This window comes from Phocoena phocoena, chromosome 1 (assembly GCF_963924675.1).
Source record: "Phocoena phocoena chromosome 1, mPhoPho1.1, whole genome shotgun sequence".
Lineage (NCBI taxonomy): Eukaryota > Metazoa > Chordata > Mammalia > Artiodactyla > Phocoenidae > Phocoena > Phocoena phocoena.
The window spans coordinates 96,613,657-96,641,539 of record NC_089219.1 but is presented as its reverse complement, the minus strand read 5'-3'; the positions used below and the strand labels follow the sequence as shown (position 1 = coordinate 96,641,539).

Below are 27,883 nucleotides of genomic sequence, written 5' to 3'. Positions count from 1 at the left end.
TCCCTTACTGCCTCCAAAAAAGGGTGTGGTTCAGCTTAAGGAGGCCTACCTGGGAGAGGCCGTACCCCTTCCTGAAGGGTAAACCCACAGGCCATGGAGAAAGAGACCAAAACCAGGCTGTCCCACAGAAATCAGGGACATCCTGAGTGCAATTACCAACTCAAGCTCCAGTGGTTGAGAAAATAAGGCTACTAGTAAGAGACAGAAAGGGCTGAAGAAACTGAGGCAGAAATTCAGAGACAGGACGGAGGAGCAGGATTGCTGGGAGACCAGAAAAGGGCCACAGGTGGACATCCACAGACCTTCAAGGCCAAGATCCAAGAGTAGAGCCAGAGGTGTGGCTCCTCTCCCCCATCAAGTTTCCTTTCCCAGTGGGACTGTAGTCCCCTTGCTCGCTCCAAGCCACATGCCTCCTCATCCTAAGACTCCCCCAGTGATACAACCCCCAGCCATTTCCACAGACTAAAAGGACAAAAATATACGAGTGTAAGAGATTTTTTTTTGCAGGCAAGTGACGGGAGCTGGAGTCTGACTGCCTATCATCTCAGCCTCCTGGGGAGCAGCTGGGGACAGTAAGGACACTCATTTTGTTACATTTCTTTCCTTCCTTTTCTACGTTTCTGTTTTTATATTTTCTTAGCAGCAACAGAACAGGGAGACAGTCTTGAGGTATTTTAAAGAGTTTTTTTTCTTAAAAAAAATAATATAAAGTTATAAAAAGCGGCAGCAGCCTGGGGCCCGGATCTGGAGGGGAGGAGGTGCTGGCGGCTCCATCGCAGTGGGCAGGCACTTTCTTGTTAATGGGCTTTTGACTGTAGGAAGACAAGAGGCAAGAGACAGGGTCGGGCTGGGGGTCTAACTGTCCTCCTATCCAGCAAACTATGTGGGCCAGAAAAGCTAAGGCTTGATTTCCTCCTGCTGGTCTTGTGAGTAAAGCTGGGCAAGGGGGAGGATGAATGCCAGCCCAGCAGAGGCAGCCTGGAGATCACCCATGCACACGTGTGACAAAAACACACTCAGGCCCCATGCAGCTGTCAAACTTACTACTCTCATGTGGGCACCAAAGGTGTTGGTATGCATCTGGCCAGTGCCTAAACCAGGAGGGCATCCCCCCTTCCCACCTCCAATGCGTTCCTCCTGGCTAAGGTCATATGGATAGCTCATAGCATGCTACTCCAGGGCTCCCATCAGAAGAGGCAAATAAACCTGGCTGCTGGCTTTACCAGAAACCCTGGAGAGCTCGCCTGCCACCTCAAAACCTGGCAATGGGTATATGTATAAGATGGGCAGACATGCATACGGGGACCTTGGGTTATGTCCCTGCCCTTTCATGCCCTGATGCCCAGAGGCAAAACCAATGAACAAGACCAGCCCACCCAGCCTGTACGCAGCGTGTTAGGCCACAGCTCAGGGACCCAAGCTCAACCCCACTGCCCAAACCTTTCTTATCAGAGCTCATGGAGTCCAGCTTTCTCTCCTTCAGGGAACAGAGGTAGCTCCAAGTCCTGGAGTGAGGGCCACAGCCAATTCAGAAAGTGGCCCTTTGATTAAAGCAAGCAGGGGAAGGGGGAGAGGCAGAGGCAACATCTCCTTAGCCCAAAGGAGAGGGCTGGGGATAGGGGAAGGCCCACGTAGCAAAAGCCGGGGTCACCTCTCCCTAGAGCAGATGGCCCAGGAACGCTCTCTCAACCTCCCCAGCCTTCCCTTCCCTGCACAGACGTTTACTTAAGCACCTCTTTCTGTCAGGTGCCTGTGCACTCCAACCTCATCCATCCTGACCCTTCCCCGCCCCTGCTCTTCAGGGAGCTGGGCTGGTACCTTCAGTGTAGAACACTTCTCCTCAAAGGCCAGGGCTGGACCCGGCTTCTTGCGGCGCACAGAGCAGGCCGCGTCGGCAGGGGCACCAGCCTGGCAGTGCTTGGCCTTCACTGGCCGGCAGTAAGTGGCCAGGTTTTTCCGCTTCTTGGCTACCTCCTCCTCAGAGAGGCAGTTGGTCGGCAGGGCCTTGGCCGGGTGTCCAGCCGCTCCCTGGTTGTCCAGCTGAGAAGCCTTGACTGGCGTGGGGGGCTGATGAGGGGAACCCCGACAGTCCAGGGGCCCTGCCCGCTTCACTCTTGGCTCCACCGTCCCATTAAGCCCCATGCCCAGGCCTGCTTTAGTCTTGGCCGAGAGGCCCCGGCAGCCAGAGGGTTTGCCTTTTCCAGTGGGCTCCAGGACACAGGTCCGTTTGAAAGTGGTGGGCCCAGGGGATAACTTTCGCTTTCGAGAAGGAGCCTCCACCTCGAGCCCGTCCTTGCCTTTGGATGACTTGCTGGCCTTGGAAGGTGGGAGCTTGCTGAAGGACGGGGAAGGTGTGTTGGCAGGCAGTGGTGACGTGATAGCCTGGCTCCCACCCATGCACTCCGCCTGGCTGCAGGCGGCTGCCACGTTGGGGGAGCCTGCAGGGTAGCCAGGGCCAAGGCTGTCCTTGGTGGGGGGCGTGGAGGCTGGGCAGGCAGGTCTGGGGGGTGGGCCTGGAAGGCGGGGGCAGCTGCCCGTAGAGGATGGGCTCAGGGGAGCAGATGGCGGGGAGCTGACAAGGTGGGATGGAGGCTCAGCCGCCGGGGGGATCTTCCTGCAGCAAGAAGAGAGCCCCACTGTGATGCCAAGCAAGCAAGAGGGCCTCCCCACCAACATACAAGTCTTTCCACCCACGCAGAAATGGCCCACAGAGCCCTGGCAGTGCCGCCCTCTGCTGGGAAACGCTGGAACTCAGGGCTAGGAAGAAGGCACAGGGAAAGGCAGGAATGAACTAATATACAGACCCTTGAAAAACCTCACTTTAAATCTCAGGCTGGACATCCCCTATCCCTACTTACCCAAAAGGTACTGCAAGTGATTGGTGAGAGTTAAGATTCACTCCCAGGCGACCCATTCAGGCCCTGCCTTAGCCCAGCTCCAGGCTGCCAAGTTTCCCCACCTCCTGTTCACCCTACCTGGGGTCTTCCTGGCAAACAGCCAAGCCACATCTATAGGTATGTGTGACGAATTAGGGGTTCTGAAGCCCGTGTATGCCTGGGGCCTGGGAAGGGAGGTTCTGGGGCCGAGAGACTCACTTCCACATGTGTGAGCTGAGGTGCCGTTCCAGCATAGAGCTCAGTGCCGAGCAGAACCGGTCCAGCCGGCGGCTAAACACGTAGCATCCTGGACTCACCAGCCGGCTCCCAAAGGTGCAGAACTGGAGGCAGAAGGAAGGCACATGGTTAAAGGGGCCTGAAATACGGGGAGGGCACCTTCACGTAGGATCTGACCTCCTCCCCACATTGTGGGCCAGGAGGACTGGCTCCCCACCCGCAGGTCCCTGCCCCAGGTCCTTACCGCCTGCGGCCGAGGGGGCCGGGTTGCATAATGGCAGTCAGTGGGGAGGTGGAGGTCATCAGATGTCCCCTCCTCCTCACTCTCCTCGCTGGAGGCCTGGGCACCACCCCGGGGCAGGGGGAAGGGGAACAGGCCTGGGTCCCCATCACCACCACAAGGGCCTTCATCATCCAACTCACTCTCAGAGGAGGCCCGGGACCTGGAAGGGCCAGAGGGGACGTGAGGGGGATGTGATGAGCGTGGCTCACGGTAGGTGTGTCCCTGAACCTGCCAAGCTCCAAAAGTCAGGGGCAGACACCCTGCTGGGCGATCAGACAAAGAGGAAGGAGGACAGGAAGGGAGGGAACAACAGAGCTCACAGAGTAAGAGCCAGAAAGATCAGGGGCCACAGCTCCCAAGGGGTTTTCTCCCCAGCCCCTTCACTTCCCTGGCCCTGCCTCCTCAGGGGGAAAATCTGCTTCACATTCGCCTCCTCCAGAAAATCTGAGTATAACCGCACCCAGCTCTGGTCAGCCCAGTCAATTTTCTCAACCCCCTTCTTGCATCACATACTCCTGTGAGCCTATCTGTGAGCTGAGCCTATGTTTCGTGTCTGCCCCCATGTTACAGGCAGAGATGCGTGTGTGTCTCCTTCCGCAAGGTAGGCTCTCCCTGGGTTCCAGCGCAGCCTCTGCACACGAAGGGGCCAGTGAATTAATAAACAGTAGGACTGCCTCACCCAGGAGCCTGACCCTTTCGGCTCCCCAATTACCACTTTTGGCCTGTTGGAAGCAGCTGGGAAAATGGTTTTTCCTCGGTGTTGGAACACTACAGAGAGCCTGGGGTACTGCGGTATGCCGTGTTAGGAACAGGGAGTCACCCACCTCCACACCACCGCCAGGGGCCCCTCCCCACACACTCAGGGTGGAGTGAGCAGCATCTTCCAGGGCACTCCCTGGGCCTGTCTCCAGGGGTTCCTGATGGCCTGGGGCCAAGTGTCCCCAGGTAAGATGGGCGCTGGATCCTGGACGTACCTGGGCAGTGCACAGTATGGGTAGGTCTGCTTGGCACGAGCAGAGAAGGTGCTGCTGGGAGCAGCCACTGCTGCCACAACCTGGACTGAGGAGGGGGGCTCCTGGGAGGGGCGCTCAAGAGCTGCCTCCTTGCGCCCTGGGCTCTTCTCCTTGGGAGACTCCCCTTTGCGGGAGTTGGCCTTCAGCTCTGCCACCAGCACGTCAAAGTCCTTGGCTCGGCCCTGGACTTCCCTGCGCTGGTGCACGGAGTGGATCTAGAACACAGCAGGGGGGAGGGTGGGGAGGGGCTGAGCAGAGAGGTAAGGGGCAGTGGTGTGCTCTGGCCTGGGCAAGTGAAGAGACTGGGCGTGTGAGTGTGGGTGTGTCTGTGTGTCCTTGTTTCACTTCCTGACAGGGCCAGAACCCTCCTCTGGAGAGGGGAATCTGGAAGCCACCCCCTGCCTGCTGTCCCCACCTTGGGCCCAGTATGGAGAGTCTCCCCTCCCCTTGCCTGGTCTGGGCTTAACCCCCATCCCTTCAGCTGGATTTTGGATGAGATCTCACTTGCTCTCCCTGCCCAGGGCCCGTGTCTGTGCTGTCCTCCCTCACTGTGCAGAGGGACTGGGGGTTACCTTGCAGGTCAGCAGGCGGGTACAGATCTTTTTGGTCTCTGGATTTATTACCCCACACTGCCTGTTGAGGTCGCACTCCTTCCCTGTGGGGAAAGCGGTTCCCATGAACCCCAAGGCCATTTCTGGGAGGGTCTGGCGTCTTCAGGTCAAAGGCCTGGAAAGAGCTGGGCCTAAGGCAGGAGAGCCTCTGGGCCTCAAGTCTGGGGCTGCAGCCTTCCAGAGATACTCCTCTGGGCAACAGCAGCTCTCTGCTAGGTGTAAGAACCATCCCGTCCCCATACCAGCCCCGGCACTCCTTTGGGGGGCCCCAAGTCTCAAACAGGGCAACAGGTACCAGGAAACAAAAGCAGCTACAGGCATCTGGGATGCCAGAGAAACCAGCTACGGGAGGCTTCTGGTGCCCTGGATCTAGACGAGAAAAGAGATAAAGTTCAACAGCCCAAGGTGAGGAAAAATACCTTCACCTTCTTGGGCACAGGCTCCCATGGCCTTAATCAGGAGACCTGGGCTGAAGAGAATCTTCCAAGAGAGCAAGCAGGTCAAGTGAGTGTCCACGTCAAGGGATGACCAGGGGCTCCTGTACCCTGGCACGCTGTGATGGCCAAGCCCACCCTTTCCTGACCCCCTCTCCATCAGGCCCAAGGACAAAGCAGTCCAAAGGAGTCCCCACTCTACCTTCCTGACCCCAAGACCACGACTACTCACGAGCCATCTTCCGGTGGGTTTTAGGGGGCAGCCTGGCCCCACCAGGCTCCTTTTCAGACGGGCTGCCTTCAGCCCGGTGACTGGAGCCCTCGCTGGGGGTTATCTCGATGCTCCCTCTGCCAGGAAGTTCTTTAGAAGGGGATGCCATGGGGTTTTTTCCAGGGGAGTCCTTGGTGAGGCCAGCCGGCTGGCTGAGGAAAGCAGAGGGCGGAGCCACCCTGATTCCGTGTCCATCAGGCTTTGGGAGACTGGACATCTTTTCCAGATTCACCACAGGCACGAAAAGGCTATACATGGAGAGAGGGTGCAGGCTGGGAGGTAGGGAGGCTGGGCCTGGGCCCCAGACTAGCCCAGAGCCATCTCCTTTCCCAGCCGTGGAACTTGGGTGGGCTCCTGCAGGGGTGCAGAACATGGGAAAAGGGGACCCCATGTTCCCTGGAGCAAGTAGAAGGGAGCTGCAGAGAGAGATGGCCGCCTCCTGCAGTGAGCAGTGCCCATCGCCCCACAGCTGCCTCCATGTGTGCCAACCCCTCCCTGGGCTAGGGTCAGGGCTTGTCTCAGGGAGTCTCCAGCCTTTCCTTACCAGAGGTTGTCCTTCTGGGTCTTCTCCGGAGGCTGGTGGCCACGGCTCCGGGACCCCTGGCCCTTCTCCCTGGAGGAGGTTTTGGTGGAACCTGGGGCCCTACAAGCTGGGCCCTGACCGTTCACTACATGGCATTTCTGAGAGCTGGCAGGGGCTGGAGGTGGGGGTGGGGCCCGGGCGTAAAGCTTGCTGAGCGGCCCATGTCTTCTTTCTGTCACCAGGAGGTGGAGAAAGCAATCGAGGTGAGTGGCATCAACTGTCTCCTTCCCCAACCTCCTAACCCTGCTCACAGACTCATGATAGAGAACCTGGAGTTTCCAAAGCTTAGATTTTAAATTTGCCTCCTTCCCATTTGAATTTGAGCCTTCAAGACTCAAAATTCTAGGAATCAGCTTCCTGAACCTCTTAGCTCTTCCCAGAAGCTAGAACTTTACTCCACCAGATGCTAAAAGGTTGCTTAAACAATAACCCCAACCAACCACAATCTGTGAAGCTCCCCGCCTCCACCTTCTTATTCCCAAAGCCTCCCTCCATTACCCACATGACCTCCCAATTGGCCCTGTCCTCAGAGTTCCATGTTCCACCTTCCCCTGTCCCCTCTATCTCCTCCCGAGGGCTCCCCTCACCGCAGTGCTTCTGGAAAGCTTGAGGCTTCACCACTTGGCTGCAATGGTTACATACAACCAAATAGAAGTCGTCATGGGCAGGGCAGTGCCCGAAGATGGACATGTCTGCAATGACAGAAGCCCTTATCACTGGAGCTGAGGACACCAGATTTTCCCTGTAAGATCAGAGAACACTCCCACCCACCACTCAGATGACACTTCCCCTCCCAGCTGATATGACAAGCTTTATATTGGATGCTTCCAGCTTCCAGAGTTCAATCTAACCAGTCCCTAAGAATGTGGGCTTTCAGGTGAGTGGGCACCAAACACCAATGATTAGGATCTCCCTCAATAAGTCACAGGAGCCAGGGGAATAGGCTGACTCAGACCTATCAAAGTGAGAATCCCCAGACCTGCTGCTTCAGGCAGCCACCTCCTGGGTTGTGGTGGAAGAAGGGAAGGTGGTCCTGTCTGCCCTGGGCCCCAGCCCCAGCATGTGTCAACTCGCACCTTCTTTAATGAGGGTCATGGCATCCAACTTCTTCAGGTTTTTGTTACTCTCCTCCAACTCAGCCCCTGGAGGAGAAACACAGCTCAGAAGGACCACCCCCATCCCAGAAGCCCCATCTCCCATCCGACCAGGTCCTGGGGCCAAGCAGGAGGAAGCTCTCACTACTTGACAAGCACCTGGTGCTCAGGACCACTTGGAGAACCTTTCAGTGGATCTTTCTCAAGTGCCCATTCTTCCTTCACCTGCTACCGCTGGAATGAGCTGGCCCCATGAGGAGGGATCCAGCCACCTTTCTTATGGATCCTTCATTCCAAGGTACAGTTCAGGATTCCACTGCTGACTGGTTGGGTGACTCTGGGTAATTATCTCTTTTCTGGGCCTGCTTCCCCATTTAAACGGGAAACAGTCCTTAACATATTTTACTACAGATCCCTGAGTCCCTTCTTGAGATTTCTCAGACAGGTCCTTTCTGCTTTTCTGTGGCATCCCAAACAGATAATCTCCTAGGTCCCCATCCCCAGTTTTGTTCCACCTGGTTGCCATGGCATTGTCAAAGTTACATCCAGCTTCTCAGGTCCTGCACTGATAGGATGGCCACAGAGGAGAGAAACTGCTGTCTTAGGGCCCTTCAGCATCTTCAAAGTCCCCTTGATCAGCTATGCAAGCCCTTTTCCTCTTAAGAGGGGGTTTGGGCAAGGGTTGCCCTTGTACCTCAGTTTCTGGGTTGATGACAAAAACGTTTTAGCTGTGCAAAGTAGCTCTTTCCCCATCCCCCTATCTTACTCCTCTCCCCTCCCTCCTCTACGCCCCCTCCCTGTCCCTTGGAAAAAAAATCAATTCTGAGTCACCAAACCCGTCTGATTCCATTTCCGGTTCTCAATGCACCCAGACCCTGACAATGGCCCCATCCTTGCCCACCCAGCATGGGGCAGTTCTGGGGTGGCCTGAGGCTCCCACTTAGGTCTGCTTCTGACACCTACTAACAGACGTGCACCTTTCTAGAATGGGAAGAATACTGACAGTCTTATATAATCTCCAGATATGAGGGTCGGTGGGTTAGGCATGCAAGAAACAAGGGGCAGCTCCCACTCTTAAGTCCATTAAAATGCAGTGAGGGACAGAACTGAGCTGGGAGTTGGACGTCTCAGAGGAGAACAAGTGTCATCAGAGACCGCTCCATGTGGTCTCCTCCTCCACCTCTTCTCACTTGCAAACTTCTTCAGGGGTGTGATGCCTGCTGTCACCCCAAAGGCCACGAGGCCAGATGCCCCCTGGGGCCCAGGAGACAAAGATCAGGAGAAGGGGCTGTCAGCCTGCTCACCAAAAGCACTCAGGGGCCTAGAGAAGGTGGGGGTCAGGGGAGAGAGCCCGGGAGGCAGGGCAAGAGGCCCGGGAAAGGACGGAGGGTTGGAGGCATGTATGGATGGACGGAGGAGGGAGGAAGGGAGGATGGATGGATGGATGGACCGACGAACTAATGCGGAGGAGGCGGGGGTCTAGTGGCACTGCAGCCGACAGGCAAACGCCGAAAAGGAGCAAAAGGTGTAGGGCAGAAGGCGAAGGAACAAGGGGGGTTGGGAGGGGGGCACAGAAGTGGGGTGCGTGGGAAACACGTGGAGAGGACTGTTGCGAATGGGGAAAGCTTGAGGCAGGTGCAGGAGGGGCGGAAGCTGGAGGACAGCAGGCGAGAAGAAACATAAAAGCAAGCAGATGTGGCGGCAGGTACTGGGCAACGGCAGAGGCAGAGGTGGGCAGGGTGGGCTGCTGGAGGAGAGCCGGCGCTAGGACCCGGAGGCGCGAAGGTGCCGGAGCGGGCGGGCACTAGGACCCGGCGGGTCCTTTGTTTGGGGGGCCGGGGAGCCGGACGGCGGCTCCCGTCGGCAGCTCCCCTCTGTTGGCGGGGGCCCGGAGGGGGGGAGGGGAGACAGTGATGGGGTCTTCAGACTCTAGGGGTGCTTCACTCACCGTCGGCCGCGGGCAGCTCGGCCCGCTCCACCCACGAGCTCCAGCTCTGTCCCGCGAAGTCATCGAGACTCGGCACCCGCCGCTCCAGAGCGGCCATTGCTGCCGCCGCGCGTTCACGCACCGCCATCACCGCCGCGGACGCGCGCCCGCCCCGGCGCCGCCGCTGCGCGGCCCCCTCCCCCCATCCCTGCCGCGGGCACGCCTCCCCTCTCCCTCCCACCTTTCCAGCTCACTCTTTGCGCAAGCGCAGCACTGGTAGCCTTCCCCTCACTCTCCCTGCCGCTTAGCCTTCTGGGAAACGTAGGCTTAGAGGTGGTGAGGTTGCCTACTGAGCTTGACGAGAGAGCCCCTCCAAAATGCACAATTGCGGGGGAAAAAGAGACCAAAGCCCCAGGATCTCTGCTCCTAACCGTTGTGAACCCATTCTTTGTGCTACCAGCCCACTCTCTTAAGTTCGCTGCACACAAACCCCAGTCCCAAACCTGTCTCTGCCCAAGATGCCCCTTTAAACCGTGCCTCCGCCAGCTGGCTGGCGCCCATTCCCGGGCTGGCGGCCACGAAGCGACTTCGCTTCCCCGTAGATCGAATGCGGTAGGTGCAGGGATGTGGGCGCTGTGAATCAGAAGGGCAAAGGGAGGGGGTCTGTAGGATGTGCTGAAGGACACAGGGGTTGGAGTGGGGGGAGGGTCCTCAACTCTCGGGTTGTGCCTCCTGTGTGGCAAACCCACGCTGCCCTGACGCAGAGCAGAGGGTTGAAGTGGCGTTGTCTGGGTTTGGGAGGACCTAGCTGAGCTGACCGGGATCACCTGTCAGGATGACAGAAGGCTATCTCCGAGCCAGAGCCAGCCCCGGAACTGGGGTGGCCCTGAGGCTGCTGGTGTTTGCAGCATCTCTGCTGATCCATCTCTCTCCTCATGAGCACTGCGATCGATACCCTGTACCGCCTCTTCCCAAACCCTGGCTGGACCCTGACTCCATCCATCCCTTTGGCTTCTTTTTCTAACGAATATTTTCTCTGCTGGCAGGGCTGCTACCAGAGCCTGGGCACAAGGAGATTTCTCATCAGATCTGTCATTTTCCTTGCTAAGGCCTGGAAAATACCTTAATCATCCACCTCTTTCTCTTTTCTCAGCTGATAACATTCCTTCCCACCTTCACATAATCAAGAGACAAAAGCCTGCCCCCCCCCACCCCATCACATCAGAAAAGAGATACTAATTCTCTTTTCCCTCCCCAACCCCTTACACCTCACCACATATATTCATTCTTTCATCTAAGGGGAAACCAAACTGGAGGCAAATAAGTCAAGGTCTGTGACTTCAAGACCTCAGACTGTCTCATTTTCACCCAGGGAAGGTTTAAGTACTTCAAGGATAATCTCTGAGGGTAGAGATTCTTAACCTGAGAACCATGGATGATTCCTAGGGGGAGTGGGAAACTGGTGACATTGAACGTAATATTGTGCCCAAGTGTATTTTTCTAGGGAATGTAAATGTAGCCTGTGACTGTTTGTCAGAAGGGGCATAGAGGTGCAAGTCTGTTCAGCAAGAACCTTTATCGTTAAAAGGGCAAAGCACGTGGCCCTCAACTCCTGACAGGAAGCCTGTCTAGGTCACAGATGGTAGGAGAGTAAGTGGAAACAGCATTGTGGAAGCCAATATCTCTCGCCTTCTGAGTTTGCTCTAAATCTACTAATGAGTCTCAGTTACTTTGGACTAATTGGTGCCACCAGAAGAGGAGATGTTGCCAGACTGGGGTCCGCCAGGAACAACTCCTCAGCCTGCAGACTCTATCGCTGGGAGTGCAGAGTGGAGAGGAGCGGAATGATGTTTTGGTGGAAATGCTGATATTTGTCCAAGAACTTAAAGCAAGGGGAGGAGGAGGAAAAAGGTCCCCAGAAGGGCTACATTCTTGGCTCCTTCATGGCAAATGCTTGAAGCACTGTTTATTCAAATGTATAATAACAAGCACCAGAAAACAACATGCAACATTCTCCCCCCACCCCGATCTTCAATCCCAGAAGAAGGATACCTATGACCATGATAGTGGAGGGAACTCATGTTCAGGAAAGGTCCTAGGTGGGCACCCTGGCAGGGTCAGAGTTTACTAGGGCAAAGGGCAAGTGCCCTGCCTGTTGGCCTCCTGCGGCAACTGGAGAAACCAGCACCTTCTACCTCAGGACCCACTAGGCAAAGTGGTGATGCCAGCCCTAGTTGGAGGGGACATGAGTCCTATGAGGACAGCCGTGCACTCAGCATTTGACCCAGCCCAGCCCTCTGAAGGTAATGAGGTGAAGTAGCCTTTCCTCTTAGGGTGGCTATGGAGAGAGAGGCCATAGCCTAAATCAAGGCTCTTCAGGCTGAGAACAAGCCAGCCTCTTGAAGAGGAGAAAGAGCCTTCTCTGCTCTAGGGAGAGTTCCGGGCTAGGAGTCCTTGGCAGGAGTGCATACCCACCCACCCCCTTTCCCTAGCTGAAGGGCCAATTAGTAACTTAGGCCCCCAAATGAGAACACTTTATCCATCACATTTCAGATAAATTACAAATACGTACACAGAATCCAAACAGAGTTCCAGTAGAAGCTGCTCACAGACCCTCACAGGGGCCAGCTTGAAGAAAACTGAAGGTCATCCCTTTGTTCTCTGTGTCTCTAGAGCTGTGGGCAAAACTGTCTCCCCTTGTCCTTGAGTAATCATGGGGACAGCTCAGGACAGAGAGGTTCAGACTTAGAAACACCCTTATCCCCATCTCCTATCTTCCCTCCTCAAATGCCTTCCCCCAAATCTAAAAAACAAAACAAAACACCTAATTTTTCACTGAAGGACTCTGGAGCATTTGAAGATGTAAACCTCACACTCCCCTGTCAAGTGGGGAAACTGACCCAAAGAAGAAATGATTGGCCCGAAGTCAAAGGTCCTGCCGCCTAGGTACCCCAGTAATGCACACATTACAATGGAGGGTGCTGAGGAAGGTGAGGAGGTTGGAGGGGTTGACTCAGTCCTGAGGAGAGACTGGCACAGGGCACATTTACCTTTGGGATGACATCTGGGCTAACTGGCACCGGATTGGAAAATGGCTGGATTCTGCCTTCTTCCTTCTTCCCTGGGCAGCCCTATGGCCAGGGCAGACTGAAATGTTTTGAGCTGGATGGGAGACAGATGGCCCTTATCCAGTCAGCACTGACTCTTGGGCCCTGGAGTCTGCAGAGGGACTGCGGAGGTGTCAGGAAGGGGAGACACACCAAAGACAAATATGGAACTGGGTCCCGAAGTAAAGAAGCACCAAGAGCATCAGCCTGCCCTGGACTGGGGTGGGTGTGTAGGGGGGACAGAGCTTGGAACAGATACAGAAGCAAGGGAGGAATGGCGGGCAAAGGGAGAGGGCATGTTCTTTCGTAAAGGTGAGAAGGGGAAGTATGAAACGGGCCAGAGAAGGAGCAGGGTGGGAAAAAAAACGAGCAGAGAGTAAGGAAGAAATGGGCCCATCCATCCATGTCCTGGGGCTCTGGGGCAACTTAGACTCATTATGGTCCTTTCTTACCCTTTCAGAGCCCCTATCTGGCCCTACAGGAATGAAAGGAAGGCCTGGACAGACTTTGAAAAGGATCTTGAATGCCTCAGACCCAAGAGGCTGGGGAAGGGAGAGGGACAGAGAGGTGGGAGGCGGGGAGGGCTGAAATGGAGATGCTCCTAGACCCCTCATCTTGTGTCCCAAGTGTGAGACCAAGCCCAAGAAGGAGGACAGGGAGGAAGGTAAGGAGTTTCTAGGGCAAGTATGAGTTGAGAGTGTTGGTGGAAGTGCCCCAGCCTGGAGGGGTGGAAGGACTAAGGGAATTTAAAAAAAACTGATTCCCCAGCAAGTTTTCTGGCTTCTGTTTCTTTAAGTTGCAACTCAATTGCAATTTATCTGCTCCCCACCAAGTCTCAGCCTACTTGGGACCCTCTGAAAGGCTGTTTTCTAGGCTAGTCCGCCTCCTGGGTTCCCACGTGATGGGCTCTGTGGGCAAACAGAGGCCAGAGGAGAGGGTGGGGACCATACTGAGCTCAGGCGGATTGGAGGTCGGCGCAGACACGGGGCCTTGATGACAGCCATTGAAGAGGGGTCACTAAACCACTGGTGGGCCCTCCATGCAAGGGGGCAGGGAGAAGGCTGCCAGCCAATTTCCCCTCCCCCCACTTTTATTGACGCTGGACAGACTGATAGAAGTGGCAGCGAGAAACCAGTCTCAGGTCTCCTGACCCCAACCTTTGCCTATAGCAGAGGCTGGTTCTCAAAGGCTGTGAGGGTACACGTAAGACCCCAAGTAAGATGCCTGGGTCCAGGCAGTAGATAAGAAGCACTGAGCTCCTGCCATCCAGGGCTCCAGCAAGAGGAGGGATAGGAAGCCAGTGGGAGGGCTGCCCAGGTTTCCGACAGCTGATGACTGCCCATCCAGTGAAGATGTCTCATAGCTCAGAGCCCAGAATAATGGGGGAGGGGAGTTGGGGGAGGAAGAAGAGGGAGGTCCTGGAAGCCAGAGGCGGTTGAAGAGGCGCTGTCCTGTTCGGGAGTAGCCGGGTGGGGGCCGCTTACTGCTTCTCCACCGCTCCCTGCTCAGCTGCGCTCTCCTGGCCGGCGCCCTGGCCCTGGTCCTGGCCCTGCCCGTGCCACGGGGTCTCCTTGAACACAAACCAACAGTTCCCGGCCCACAGGAAGAAGCTGATAAAGCCAAAGAGCTGCAAAGACATCAGGGGGAGGGTGGCTTATGAGAATAGGAGGGCATCCTGGGAACAGGGAGGGGGAGTACCTGTGTGTTGGGGGGTGGGGGAGGTGCAGAGGGCTAGAAAGACTAAAAGAGAACTGCATGTAGAGTCAGGGTTTAAGGCCACCACCCACTAAGGGATTCTCTGGTGAAAGTGTCTAACTCTGTCCACAGCATGCATCCAAGTTGTGGCTTGGTCGCTAGGAGAACCTGGCTCCTGGAGTGGAGCACCGTGCAAAGCATAGCAAGGAGCAAGGGCTCTAGTGGCGCTTCCCACAGCGTCCGCAGGCCGTTTTCCGAAGGCCTTGTCGGGGTGGGTGGGGCCAGAGCTGTCCAAGGTGCTCCTTCCCTAGGGTAGCGACCCAGCCAGCTCTATCCAAATATTTATTCAAAATATTTAAAAACCTATCAGCAGGGAGTATTTAGGGGGAAGTGTACTGATGTCTGCAATAAACTTTGAAATGCATTAAAAATAAGACGGATCGATAGATGAAGAGAGGCAGATAGATACAGGACAAAGCAAGTCTAGTAAAATGTTAATGGTACAGTCTGGCTGATGAGTGCATGGCCGTTCATTGTAAAAGTCTTTCAACTTCGCCGAATGTGTGAACATTTTTACAGTAAAAGGCTGTGGGGCTAACACCTATCAGCAGGGTTCAAGCAAGGTCTAGAAGGCTCCCTGGTGTGCCAGCCATTAAACCTTTCAGTTGCTGGGCCCGGGGAAGGTTCAGGCCATTTTCAGGGCAGGGCTGAGGCGGCTGGGCTGACAGGAGGGCATTTGCAAAGCTCAGCTACTTACCAACTAATATGGAGATGTTTCAGTGTTCTAACAGCTGGGGTGGCCAAATACATGCATACCAGCTAGACCCACCACTGCCCAAAGACCTTTTCCAGCCTGGAGGCCTGAGTGACAATAAGCCCCTTCTCACCCACTCTGGGTCTGCCCCCCGCTTTGAGCCCAGTCACAGCCCGAGGCTCCCCCTCCACCTGCTCATGTGTGTACATTCACACAGACTGTAAAGAGGCAGGAGGAGGGAGAGGCAGTCACAAAGAGCACGCCTGGAGGTGGGGAGAAGAGAGGGAAATGGGAGGCAGAGGGCAGAAGGAGGAAGGCACAGGAGGCTGAGTGGCTCTTGGGTTCCCCCTGCCCAAATGTCCCTCAGGGTCAGCCAGGGGCCAGCAGCCAGCATTAGGTGCAGCGGAAGCACTGGCTGCCAGTGCCGGGGAGGGCAGCTGTGAAGACACCCTCTCTGTCCCTCTCAGACCCTGCTGTGACAGGCCTGGGCAGCTGGGAGTATGCTGCCTTCCCCAGACCCCTTCAGTGGCCACAGGTCTCACCACGGAGATGTTGGCCAGTCCCATGGAGGGCGTGGCCCCGGCACTGCACACCGCCTCCTCTCCATGGCACACAGACATGGCTGCTGTCAGGCTGGATGGTCGTGTGGCCCCCTTGACGTCAGTCAGGCCCTTGCCCCAGGCAGCTGCAGCTACCAGCCAGAAAAAGGTGAAGGAGACAGTCACACAGAAGTCCTGGGAGGAGCAGAGGGACAGGAAATACAATCAGAAAGGCCTCCATGATTCTGTACTTCTTTTCGTCTTGCCATAAGACACTGGAATCCTGGGGTCCCAGGACAGCTGCCTCTTCCTATCCTACCCAACACCTAGAGCTTCAGGGAACTCAGATCATCCTAGGGAATCTGCCACCAAGAGAATCCCGCCAGCCAGTGCTACCCCTGCCCATGCCCTCAGAACTGAGGTCAGGTAACAATGTGCCCAGGCATCTGTTGGTCAGTGTCATCCCTAAACCCACGTGGCCTAAACTTGACACTCTCCCCACGCCCAGCCTTTCCTTTGATCGCCACTGCTCAGTTACAAGTGGTGGCAGAGTGAGGGCAGACTGCAGGAGATAAATGGGGTCCCCTAAGGCACCCTTTCCACCTTGGATGCCTGGGATAGGGAGAAAGTAAAGGGGAAATAATATTGATAATAGCTAGCACTTATGGAGGCTAACTATACACCAGGTATTTTACATGCATGTTCACTTTATCCTTCCAAAACACTATTAGATAGTTATTATTTTATTCCCATTTTATAGTTGAGGAAACTGAGAGTTAGAGAGGTTAAGGAAATTGTCAAGAGCACACAGCTAGTAAGGGACCGTGCTGGGATTTGAACCCAAGCAATCAGACTTCAGCGCCTGCTTCTTGAAGCTATTGTGCCTACTTTGAGTAGAGCAAGCGATGGGAGGTTGGTAGACGCAGAGTCTTGGGACATGGGCCTTCCACTGGCCCGAGGACCTGTGGCAGCCCCAGCACCCGAAGGGACCAGCAGCAAAGAGCTGGCAGGGAGATTGAGGAGGTTAACATCCGAGTGTCAGGGACCCAGGAAAGCCACCATGTTTGTCCTCAGCCCGGAAACGTATGTCTCCTCAGTGCCTCCACCCCATCCCTCCTGCCTGTGCCCACTCACCACCAGGGGGAAGCGCCTGTTCTCCGTGTAGATGTTGTGGAAACGCAGGTAGAGGACGAGTGCAGCTATGGTGTAGAAGAAGGAAAAGATGCCCAGGGTCACGAAGAACTCGGCGGGGGCAGAGAAGTCCCCCATGAGATGCATGGTCTTGGAGGTGGATTCATCGTCGCAGAGGGGCATCTCATACTGGACCCGGTTCAACCTGCAGGTGGCACGGAGCCCACCCTGAGCTCAGGGCGATCCTCTCCCTGTGGAGGCAGTGGGCTTCCCCTGCCCCAGGAGCAGTCCTGCACTAGTTCTCACCCAAGGACTCTTACAGAACCAAGAAAGGGGCAGGTAGGGAGGAAAGTTTCTGGAGGGAACCTTGCAGTCAGGACAGGAATTTTCCTGGAATTCTGGTCAAACTCTACCTCCCTCTCAGCCACCACCCCACACTCATCCACCCTGCCGAGATACGGTGACCCTGTATTTCCAAGTATCTCCACGACCCTTTAGATTGTAACCACAGTATATATAGTTCATCTATTTCTGGTAGCCAAACCACCAGGGAAATCAGCTTCATTCTGTCCCTGGGAAAGCACAGGTCCACAGTGGCCAAGTTAAGATTGGAATCACCCATTCTCAGGCTTTATTTAGGTCCCCCAATGAGACCACACTGGACAAAATCAAGAGACAAAAACAAATACCCTATTATGAACAAGAGACAGCTAATCTAACTTGGCTGCTGCTACTAGAAATTTCTGAAAAGCTGAGCGCTGTCCCCATTCCCCGCTGAACACTTGGGCTCTCCCTTCTCTAAGCTCCCAAACACTCAGGAAAGAGTATTGTCTTCTACCTCCTGGCCAAGGTATACCCCCTTGTATTCTGGTGGTACTGGTGAGCATCCCCCATCAGCTCTTCAGGATCTGAGTACTGACAAGCTTCCTTACCTTCAAGGCAGGGAGGAGGCTGCTGAGGGTCGAGAACCCTCCACCCCACACTGCATGGGTTCTTTCTGTAACAGCTGTTGTTACCTGCTATTGGTTATCCATGGACTGCAACTTTATTATAACAGGGATCTTTTTGAGTTTCCCTTATATTTTTCTCTGGCCAGTGTGTCTGAAATTCCTAAAGGGCAGGAAGGACCTGAGCCTTGTAATTCTATCTGAAACTGGAGTGGCACACAACAAAAGGTCTTTAGGTTTCTGGAGGAGAAAGAGACCAAGCAGGTCCTGCCAATCCAATGAGAGAGGCTATGCGGGGTCAGAATCAACTCCTGCTCACCTGAAGGGATAGCCGAACGAAACAAGGATGGTGCTCACGTCCTTGGCTTCGTTGTTGCAGCGAACCGTTGCTCCTGTTTCCCCACTGTAGGAGCCGCAGGACCCGAAGGCGAAAATAGCAAAGAGCTGAGGGAGAGTGAAGCCCCTCTGAGAGTCAGAAGGTCTCAGCTGGCCAAGGTCTATCACTTCAGAACCACCCTCTGACTCTCAGCCGGTGCAGATATGGGGGCGGAGGGAGGGCCAGGAGCCCCTTTAATCAAGTCCCTCCGGGCCAGGGACCCATGGCTTCCTTTGGTCTCCCAGCCTCAGGGTGCTGCGTTCACTGCACAGCGTGCTGGACCAAATAGCCAAATGAATACGGTTGACTTTGACTGGTACCTGGGAGGGAGATGAAGAGGGAGAAATGGGCAGTTTCCAGGTCTCCCCATCGGATGTGACACTGGAGACCACAGGTAGCCTCCTTAAGATGACGACTGACACAAAGCAATTTAGGCTTTGGAAACCTCTATCTCAAAGTTGGACTTGAATTTCCTCCCCAAGGGAGAAGCACCCTAGAAATAGACTTCCCTGCACCAATCTAGATCAGGAGTGCATGGAATTCTTTCCATTTCTCCTCTGAAGCCGTCAATGAATCTTGCCATTACCTTCTTGCTAACTTCCAATGGCTTCCTGCCTCAGTGGAGGTATAGCTAGACGGGACAACCTCTGCCAAGCCTTCCGAGGGGCCAAGGGGGCAGGGGCCCGGCTGCTGTGTACTGCCAGCTAACTCCTCTCCCCCAAAGGCACCTTTCCTTTGGCAACTGTGCTGGCTGGGTTGATGATGGCAGTCCTGGCTCAAGCCCAGAGAAAAGTGTCCTCAACTTGCCTTATCAGCCTCTGCTTTTTCCCCAGTGGTGTTTCCCTTTATAATCCGTTGCTGCTGCCATTTCTCAGTGTTAAGAACCAGAGGCGTTTCGGATCACATGAACTGTTTTCCTCTTCACCTTTCATCCCATTTTACTAAACCTCCTGCCTTGAATGACATGAAATTCCCTCATCCTATGATTTTCTAATTTCTTTCTGGGGATACACACTTTGGTTAGAAGGAGGTGAGAAATTGGAGTCTCTGATCCTCCCACATTATCCGTTCAGGGCTCATTTCCTGTGCACTTACCATTGGCTTGTGCACGATATAATCATGTGTATTAAGCAGTGAGCTTATTCTGTTAATTGTTCACTTTTTGTACGTTTCTTTGCGATTTGGTATCTTGGATATTAAGCACCTAGAAGACAGCTAATTCACATCCCAGTCCTGCATCCAGTGTTTATAGAATAGAGTTGTGTTCACATTATTTTGCTAATCCTTGATAGTATTGTGGAGTGAAGAGCCCTGGATCAGGAGTCTGGAAATCCAGGTCCTGGTCCTGGCCCTGTCACTAACTGGCAGGGTGACCTCTAATAAGTCATTCTGCTCTCTGAGTCTCAGTTTCCTCCTCTGTAAAATGAGGAGTTTGGAGCAGGTAATCCAAAGGCCTTTTCCAACTCTATGATTCTCTCACTCTCTGAGGGTAACGCTATCAGCGTGCCCTTGGCTGGGCTTGCCAGCAGCTGCGCTCTGTCCCTGGGTGGTGTCTGGTGCCACTGCCCCACCTTGCATCACCTGGCCTGGCAGATCTTCTTCATGCTGGAGCCACTGACCCCTCTCTAAAGGTCATAATGGGTACCTCTCTGTTCCTAGGAGGTTTAGTTCAAACAAATGACAATTGTCTCCATCTTAAAAATCATCCAGGAAAGGAGACAGTATAACCTCTCTCCAATGCCTGCTTAACCTCCTGATCTGACTTACATTACAGAGGCTGCAATAGAGCCCTGTTTGCTCATCTTCTTGACAGGCCTGGAGAGAAGTTACTCAAAGCCTCTGCATCATTATCCTTTACATACTCCAATTTGCCTCCCTGGCATAACAGTGGAACTTCTCTAGCTCGTCCTCGTAAGAATTCTCCAATCTTGTCAGGTCTGTTTCTTGTCAGTTCTCTGATTCCTCTTGGAAGTTTCTTTGTTCCTCTTAGCTTATGGGGTCCAGAACTGGACACAGTTAAGGCGTTACATTCTGGGAAGGGCAGACAGTTGGATATATGTTTACTGTTGGCAGTTAGCCAGTGAATGGCTCTGTAATAGGTTCCCCCCAAAAGTAGGTACTCCTAACTTGGGGCAATGAACAGTTAGTTATGGAGCCTGCTTTTTACTAGCACGCTCTTGACTGGCACTCCTGACCATTTACAGAAAGATGTCATTTACTGAGCATCTACTATGTACCCGGCATTGTTCTAGGCGATATGATTTATTAGTGAACAAAAGAGAAAAAAACCCTCTGTCTTCATGGAGCTCCTACTATAGAGCTGCACTATTCACAATGGTAGCCACTAGCCAAGTGTGGCTATTTACATTTAAATTAATTAAAATTAAATAACACTTAAAATTCAGTTGCTCACACACACTGGCCACATTTCAAGTGCTCCCTAGGCACATGTGACTAGCAGGTTCCATACTGGACAACACAGATTATAGAGCTTTTCCATCATTGCGGGAAGTTCTGCTATGGCCAGATGACAACCTTGAGGTTCTGAAAATCCAGAACCCTCCTTTACGATTCCTCTCTGGGCAAAATATACCCATAGTAACTTCAGTATTAACTGTACTCTCTTCTATTCTGATTCTTTGAAAGTCAGGAGCCTCTAAACACCTTATATAACTTTATTAACCAGAATATATGATTCTGGTTAATAAATATAACCAGAATATATATGATTCAATTTGAACATAACACAGTCAGATGGTGTCAGGTAACAGATGACAGTTGGCTATGCAAGTGAACGGATGGAGGAATCTCAGCAAAATCTCACAGGTTCACAGAGCAAAAAGGATCTCAGAGATTATCAAGTACAATAGTCTCATTTCATAGAGGTAGAAACTGAAGTCCCAAAAGATTAAGTGACTTCCCCAAGGTCACAGTTAGCCAATGTGAGAGCCAGGCTTAGAATTCACAACTCCTGATTCCCAGTTCTGTGCTCTTTCTACGTCACCCATTCATTAATCAACAAAGAGTTATCGAGCATCTACTTTGTGCCAGGTGCTGCAGAATCTAAGTTGAATAAGACCTGGTGCCTGCTCTCAAGAGTCTGCATCCAGAAAGGAGAGAGTCGTGCTCAAATAAAAACCAAAACAGAACCCTGCATCACAAGAGTTATAAAGGCTGAAAAAGATCTCTACCATGTGCAGGGAGGATTGCAAAGAGAGAGGAAGTAGCTCTGCACCTGGGATGCAGGAGCAGAGAAAGACACGCTTTCCCAGCCTCCTCTACCTTTCTGTATCAGATATGCTTTCTTCCTTAACTGTGCCAGGTGACTGAGCCACAGGGAAGAGTAGGGAAGAACAGAAACCACCCCTGTCACCAAGCACAAGGCTCTGAGCCAAAAAAGCTGGTCATAAAGAACAGGAGCCACGAAGACATGGAGACCCTAAGACAAGGGGCAACTCCAGAGCTCTGGTACCAACCAGCCTTCCTCCTCATGGACCTGCATTGCTGGGAGCAGCAGTGGTCATACACTGCCACCCTCCTCCCCCTCTTCCTCCTCCTCCTCCTCCTCTTCCCCCTTCCCCTCCTCCCTCTGCATCTCTCTTTTTTTAAAAAAATAAATTTATTTATTTTATTTTTGGCTGCCATTGGGTCTTTGTTGCTGTGCCCGGGCTTTCTCTAGTTGCAGTACTACTCTTTGTTGCGGTGCACGGGCTTCTCATTGCAGTGGCTTCTCTTGTTGTGGAGCACAGGCTCTAGGCACGCAGGCTTCAGCAGTTGTGGTACGTGGGCTCTAGAGAGAAGGCTCAGTAGTTGTGGCGCACGGGCTTAGTTACTCCACGGCATGTGGGATCTTCCTGGACCAGGGCTCGAACCCGTGTCCCCTGCATTGGCAGGCGGATTCTTAACCACTGCGCCACCAGGGAAGCCCTCTGCATCTCTTTTGGAAAGATGTCAGAATAACCTTGCTACTTTAAGGATGAGGCTCCACTTTGGTGCTGACTTGCTTTTTGGTGATAATCCTTTGTCAGTCCTGAGAACACTAACATTTCCACTTAGTGCAGGGCACAAGAAAGACAAGTTCTCCCCCAAATCCTATTCCCACAATCTTCTCACTGGTTTTTATAGACTCTGATGGTGTACTTTTGAATTCCCCACATTTACAGAAATACCTTATTTTCATTACAGAGACCCCAGGGCCAAATAAGTGACTTTGGCACCTCAAAGGTGAATTACTGATCAAGGGCACACCAAGTTAAAGGTAACGTGACATTATCGATACAGTAACTGAGTAATCCAGGAGATTCGTACCTTACCCTCAAAGTGAGGATTTGGCAGTGACATCTGAATAATCTCACCAAAGGACAAGTCTAGCTGACAGTCTGCATAAGGGGGAAAGTTAGGGAGAAGGAGAGGTTTGGGAACAAACACTTGCTGAATATCTCCTGGACTGCCAGGCTCACCATGGTCTTCCTGAATGCTCCAATGCTTTACAGATATTAGCTCCTGTAATCCTCCCAGTGAGCTCATGAGATAGATCTTACCCTCATCTACAGATAAGAAACTGAGACCCATGAAGATTTCATCACTTACCCTACGTTCCATAGCTAGAAAGCAGAGAAAAACTAGTTCTCCAATAATTGGTATATGCCTATGTTATTTTCCTAGCTTAGTGTAGACTTAGTGAGACCCCAGAACTGCAATTGAGGTGAGATTAATCTTTAAATTTTAAGGAGATACCCCAAGCTAAGCTCCTCACTAATAAAAGAATAACATTACTTTTATCTCACCAGGATTCCAGTAAAACCTTTGCTTTTTGTAATAGCGACAACAAAGTTTTCAATTATCATTACAATAACTGCAGGTTCCTCTGTGGTTTTTTCCCCCTTTTCCAGACCGGAGTATTTGATCCCTCCAAGCAGGAAATATGCAAAAAGTCCCAAACGACATTTTCACTGTCATTTTGGTGCTGGTTCCTGGTGCTGGTTCCTGTGTTCACCTGCAGAGACTCAGAGCAAGTGAAACTCACTCTGAATTCAGGCTACCAGGATGGCAGTAAAAGCAAATCATGTCTCTTTATGATGCTACCCTTCGAATGAAGGCTGAGTGCAGAGCCTAGCCCTGGACTCTTGGATTGAGTATTATGAGAGAAAGGCATAACTTCCTCTCTAAGAAGCTGAGGATCTTAACAAGTCAAACAGGGGGCTTCCCTTCCCCGGTGGCGCAGTGGTTGAGAATCCGCCTGCCGATGCAGGAGACACGGGTTCATGCCCCGGTCCGGGAAGATCCCATGTGCCGTGGAGCGGCTGGGCCCGTGAGCCATGGCCGCTGAGCCTGCGCGTCCGGAGCCTGTGCTCCGCAACGGGAGAGGCCATAACAGTGAGAGGCCCGCGTACCGCAAAAAAGTCAAACAGGTCTTAATTCTTAGGGATCAGAACTGACTGTGGGAGGAGACTAGGCATTGCTTTGTGCAGCCTTATAGAAATGTTGTGGGTATTGGTTGGGGGAGGGTTGGGAAAAGGATAGAAAGGTTAAAGAAGGAAGCTTTTCAGAATCCCTCCCATGGAGGATGATTCCATGGTCCAACAACCTCATTGTTTCCCTCATCCCTTGACAGCCTTTCTCAAATTTCCCTTAGATACATTTGTCTAATGATAAAATTGTACCCTTACATTTCTGGTTCTGCTCCTCTGGACCACTCATAATGGATCCCTAGTTCTGGATGGTAGACACACAGAGCCTTAATATTCTTCTACGGCCCCCTCAAGTACTCAAGTGGTGGCTCATGGCACGGAAGTGGGGGGGAGGTGAAAGAGCTCAGTCAGCAGTAGTTCCAACCGCTCTTGAGGCAGTAGAGAGAGTGGAAAGTCCCCAACAGGTCCCAGAGTTTGCACTTGGGAGCTCCGCATGCTGGCCTGTAGCCCCAGTCAGGGTCTCAGATATCCAGAGGTAACCCCAAATGCACTATTGCCCCCGAATTCCAGATCTGATGATTCTCGTCCAAAGGATGATTTAAGAATCAGCGACACAGTGCTAACTCCTGTCTCCAATGAGTTAAAAGCCCCTTAGAACTCAATCCTCCTCAGTATTAATGGTAACTTATTCCCTAGCTGAATTCTGTGCTGAAAGCACATTAATTAAGTTATTCACACACCATTTGGTGTGTGGATTGTCTAACTTAAATCTCTTCTCTGACAGTGCAATAACTGCTCTCAAAAAGTCTTTATGATTTGAAAGAGCGACTGCACCTGTCCACATTCCTAATTTATACCCAGGAGGCCTTGGGCACCACGAAGGACAGAGAACATGCTAATGGCTCGAAGTACCAGTGAGGCAGGAGAAGGTGGTATTTCCCCTGTACCACTGCAGGGGAAACTGAGGCCCTGGGCAAATGATTTCTTCAAGGTCACAGGATAAGTCTAACCCAAGGGCAATGTTCTAGCATGCCAACCCATTTAGAGCAGAAAGGGACCCTAGGGATGGTCTGAACATTTGATTAACATGGAAACTGAAGTCCAAAGAAGAGATTTGTCCAGGGTCAAGTAAGTAGAAAAGGCAGGTCCAGGTCTAGAACCCAGGGCCCCAGCTTTCTAGCTCAATATTCTATCTTATTCTACAAGCCACATTTTGGCTGATTTTTATTGTGTCTTACTATTTTTTTCTTTTATGTAATCCTAGAGCCATGAACTCCATTCATTCATTCATCCACTCCCTCACGCAGTTACAGGAACGCAGATTACTCTAGTGACCTCAACAGGACAGCTGCCAGTCAGGACCCTGTCCCATGAATCCACCTCCAGGATCAGTCAGGTCCTGGTGGGTTTGGGGACAGGATGGTTTCCATCGCCTGCCTCCTTCCGTCCTCTGCCCTCTGCAGCTTTCCTCATTCCCACTTGTCCTCTTCGCCCCTCCCGCCACCGAGGAGTGGTATGTGCAGGATCAGAGTTCTGGAAAGGTTACACCCGGGTCCTCTCGCCCGGGTGAAATGTGAGCGCCCTGGGCAAAGACTCCTTGCACATAGAAGGACCGAATCCGGGGCTCCGCATGCTTCGTTCCTCACCCTCCTGCCACCAAGTGCTGGAGAAGCAGCCCCAGCCCGCCCCTCCCCCGCCCACCTGTCGCCGCCCCCCACCCTTCCTCCGGGACCGGCCTCAGCACCTCCCCGCCCCCCACTTCGGCCACATTGCTCGGGTCAGCGTCACAGCCCAGGCTCCCGAAATAGCCCTCGTCTGGGGCAGCGACTCACCCACTGGAGAACTTTGATGAAGCCCAGCGGCTCCTCCAGCCGCCTCCAGCGCAGCCCCACGAGCAGGCGGTCCACCTGCGGGGACAGGGCCCGGGGTCAGGGCGGTGGGGGACCCAGGAAAGCGCTGGCCCTCTTCCTCCCACTCACACCCGGGAGAGAGGGGAGAATTAGGGTCGGCCCGACACCCAGGTGGAGAAGGGGCGGCGAGAGAGCCCCAGCGGCGTGCAGGGAGTACCTGCTGGCGCGGCGACTTGTCCGTCGTGCGACTGGAGCTCTCCGTCGAGGACATGCTGGCGCTGCGGGGCCGGGGCGCGGCGCGCGGTCCACGGGGACCGCGGTGGGGCTCGGGGCTGCTGACCCGCGGCGGGGGAAGCGAGCTGTACCGAAGCGCGAGCGGCCGTTGGCGGCCCGGGATCCAGTCTGGCTGGGTGGGTCGCGGGGGCGCTGCTGCTTGCGCTCGCCGAGGCCGCGGCCGCCGCTCTACCCCGCCGGCTGCAGAAAACCCCCGAGTCCAATTCAAACTTCTGTCAAACTCGCGAACGAACTTGGCAATAGAGTCACGTGGCGTGCGCTTGAGAACCCTCCTCCCGCCCCCTTAGCTCCCGGGTCCCTGCCCGCAGGATGCCTTAAAGGGACCTGTGGCCTCTGCGGGCAGTTCGACCGCGAGGGGGCTCAGGTTCCTTGCCAGGAGCCTCCAGGGCCAGTCCCAAGCGAGACATCACAGCTGCCCCGACTCGTAGCCAAAGTCGGGAACCAGCCTGGCGCGCTGGCAATCATCGGCTCCTAGTTTATCTTTACCAATTTTCCTGGATTTGGAGCTGCTCTGTGCCGTTTTTTCTTCTTTCACACCATAATACTCAGAACCTAAAGGATTTTCATAAAGGCATTATCAGGGCTGAAATAAAGTTCTAAAACTTATGGTTAACAAACTGCTTGCTTCCAAAATCTTCAAGAGCCAGTACAGACGAAACGGGCAATAGACTGTAACTGACTTATTGTTCTGTCTTGTTAGGCGTTGCTTTAATTTGTTAACACCAAAAGCATTCTTACGTTAGTGATTTAAAAGTTATGGATCATTTAAAAGTATAAACTCAATCTCCTTTAAAATAGCCCTCGCCATTTAAATGAGAGTGAAAATATTCTTTGAGGAATGGCGGGGGAGGGGGGGTTGGCTTAGAAGATGTACTTTGTGTTGAAAAGTTGACGTTGTTGCATATGATCCACCGTAAATCGGTCCCTAATTTTCAAGATGTGTTCCGCAGGAGCCTGAATGAGTAATGATGAATATTACACATTCGGTTTGCCGGAGTGTAAATATAAGTAGTGAAAGGTTAAGTGATTTGCCCAAGGTCACTGAGTGAGACAGTGGGAGGTAGCCAAAGAACCTGCCTTCATCTCCTAAGAATTGACTTGTAAATGTGTATCCATCGCCTGGGAATCATTCCTGGAGGCCCCTTCTGGTACTTCAGGATGACTGTTTTTTGAACATTTAGCTATTATTAATACAATTTGTTCCCCCACTAAATAAGTGCCTTCCAAGGTTGGGGTGGGGGGAGTGACTGGGGTCAAGTCACCTGAGTTTGAAGGGAACTTCTCCAGTGGACTTCCATGCAAATCTAGGCTAAACAAGGAACTACTGAGTCCCCAATCCACTTCAGATTCCTTTTCTATGGAATAGGGATAATAATTTCTGTCCTTATTTCATAAAGTGATAATGAGGCTTAAGTGGTGTGAGGTATGTAAATGCCCACACTACACAAATATGAAATAATCTACTCATTACCAATGTCGACAACAATATGCATACAGAATACAACACAAGCAGAAAAGAATCAGAATAACACAGCAAAATCCACACACCCACCAACCAGCCTTGTTAAATTTTAACACTCTTCCTCATTTGTCTCAAATCTATTCCTTAAAAACAAAATTAAAATGGCATATAAAATTGAACCCCTGTGTGTGTAGTATTCCATTCTATTACAAAATATGATCCATCACTGTTTATTCACCTGCCAAAATACATTTGGGTTATTTCCATTTTATTTTTTTACTATTATGAGTAGAGCTGTTAAAAAAAAACATTTTTTGTACAGGTTTTTGAGTGAAGTAAGTCTTTATTTCTAGGATAAATACCAAGAAGTAGGATTTCTAGATTATATGTCTAACTTTATATGAAACTACCAAACTGTTTTCCAGAGTGGACTTATCGTTTTGCTTTCTCACCAACAATGTATTCCAGGTGCTTTGCATCTTCTCCAGACCTTGGTACTGTCAGAATTTTTTTAGCCATTCTAAAAGGTACGTGGTGGTACCTTATTGCCATTTTAATTTGCATCACCAATAGCTAACGATGTTGAACGTTGTATATGTGCTTATTTGCCATCTGTGTATCTTCTTTGGTGAAGTGTCTGTTCAAGTCCTTTGCCCATTTTTTAGTTGGGTTGTTTCTTACAATTGAGTTCTGAGAATTCTTTATATACTCTGAATGCAAGTCCTTTGTTGGATATGTGATTTGCTAATATTTTCTCCAGTCTATAGTTTGTCTTTTCGTTCTTTTAAGTGTCTTTTGCAGAGCAAAATTTTATACTTTTGTGAAGTCTAATTCATCTTTTTTTAAAAATGGATCATGATTTTGGCATCATGTCTGAGAACTCTTTGCCTAACCCTAGGTCACATGTATTTTCTCCTATGTTCTATCCTAAATGTTTATAGTTTATGCTTTCCATTCAGATATTTTTGAGTTATTTTTTGTATAAGGT

General features: G+C 52.4%; 2 protein-coding genes across 2 annotated transcripts; both read right to left on the bottom strand.

The window, feature by feature from the left end:
• Nucleotides 1-682: 682 nt before the first annotated feature.
• ATXN7L2 (ataxin 7 like 2) lies at nt 683-9,466 on the bottom strand. Its single transcript, XM_065886485.1, has 11 exons — nt 9,351-9,466; nt 7,385-7,450; nt 6,270-6,480; nt 5,687-5,973; nt 4,982-5,064; nt 4,371-4,624; nt 3,358-3,556; nt 3,096-3,217; nt 1,819-2,614; nt 1,441-1,505; nt 683-812 (listed from the first exon to the last, which is right to left on the bottom strand). Exons 1-10 carry the CDS (start codon nt 9,445-9,447, stop codon nt 1,449-1,451), a joined length of 2,172 nt encoding a protein of 723 aa, XP_065742557.1. The 5' UTR covers nt 9,448-9,466; the 3' UTR covers nt 683-812; nt 1,441-1,448.
• A 4,450-nt stretch (nt 9,467-13,916) lies between these two features.
• On the bottom strand, nt 13,917-25,410 carry SYPL2 (synaptophysin like 2). The gene is made up of 6 exons (XM_065891460.1): nt 25,357-25,410; nt 25,122-25,196; nt 17,822-17,946; nt 16,559-16,760; nt 15,428-15,619; nt 13,917-14,063 (listed from the first exon to the last, which is right to left on the bottom strand). The coding sequence occupies exons 1-6, from the start codon at nt 25,408-25,410 to the stop codon at nt 13,917-13,919; spliced, it is 795 nt and encodes a 264-aa protein (XP_065747532.1).
• Nucleotides 25,411-27,883: the final 2,473 nt, after the last annotated feature.

Excerpts from the sequence above, each read along its gene's own strand:
- ATXN7L2 (XM_065886485.1), bottom strand. The coding sequence starts at position 9,447 with ATGGCCGCTCTGGAGCGGCGGGTGCCGAGTCTCGATGACTTCGCGGGA. Across the intron at positions 7,451-9,350 it reads CGAGCTGCCCGCGGCCGACG|GGGCTGAGTTGGAGGAGAGT; the intron begins GTGAGTGAAGCA and ends TTTCTCCTCCAG. Across the intron at positions 5,974-6,269 it reads ACCCAGAAGGACAACCTCTG|CCTTTTCGTGCCTGTGGTGA; the intron begins GTAAGGAAAGGC and ends CTCCATGTATAG.
- SYPL2 (XM_065891460.1), bottom strand. The coding sequence starts at position 25,410 with ATGTCCTCGACGGAGAGCTCCAGTCGCACGACGGACAAGTCGCCGCGC. Across the intron at positions 16,761-17,821 it reads TCGTTCGGCTATCCCTTCAG|GTTGAACCGGGTCCAGTATG; the intron begins GTGAGCAGGAGT and ends TGCCACCTGCAG. Across the intron at positions 15,620-16,558 it reads ACAGGCGCTTCCCCCTGGTG|GACTTCTGTGTGACTGTCTC; the intron begins GTGAGTGGGCAC and ends TGCTCCTCCCAG.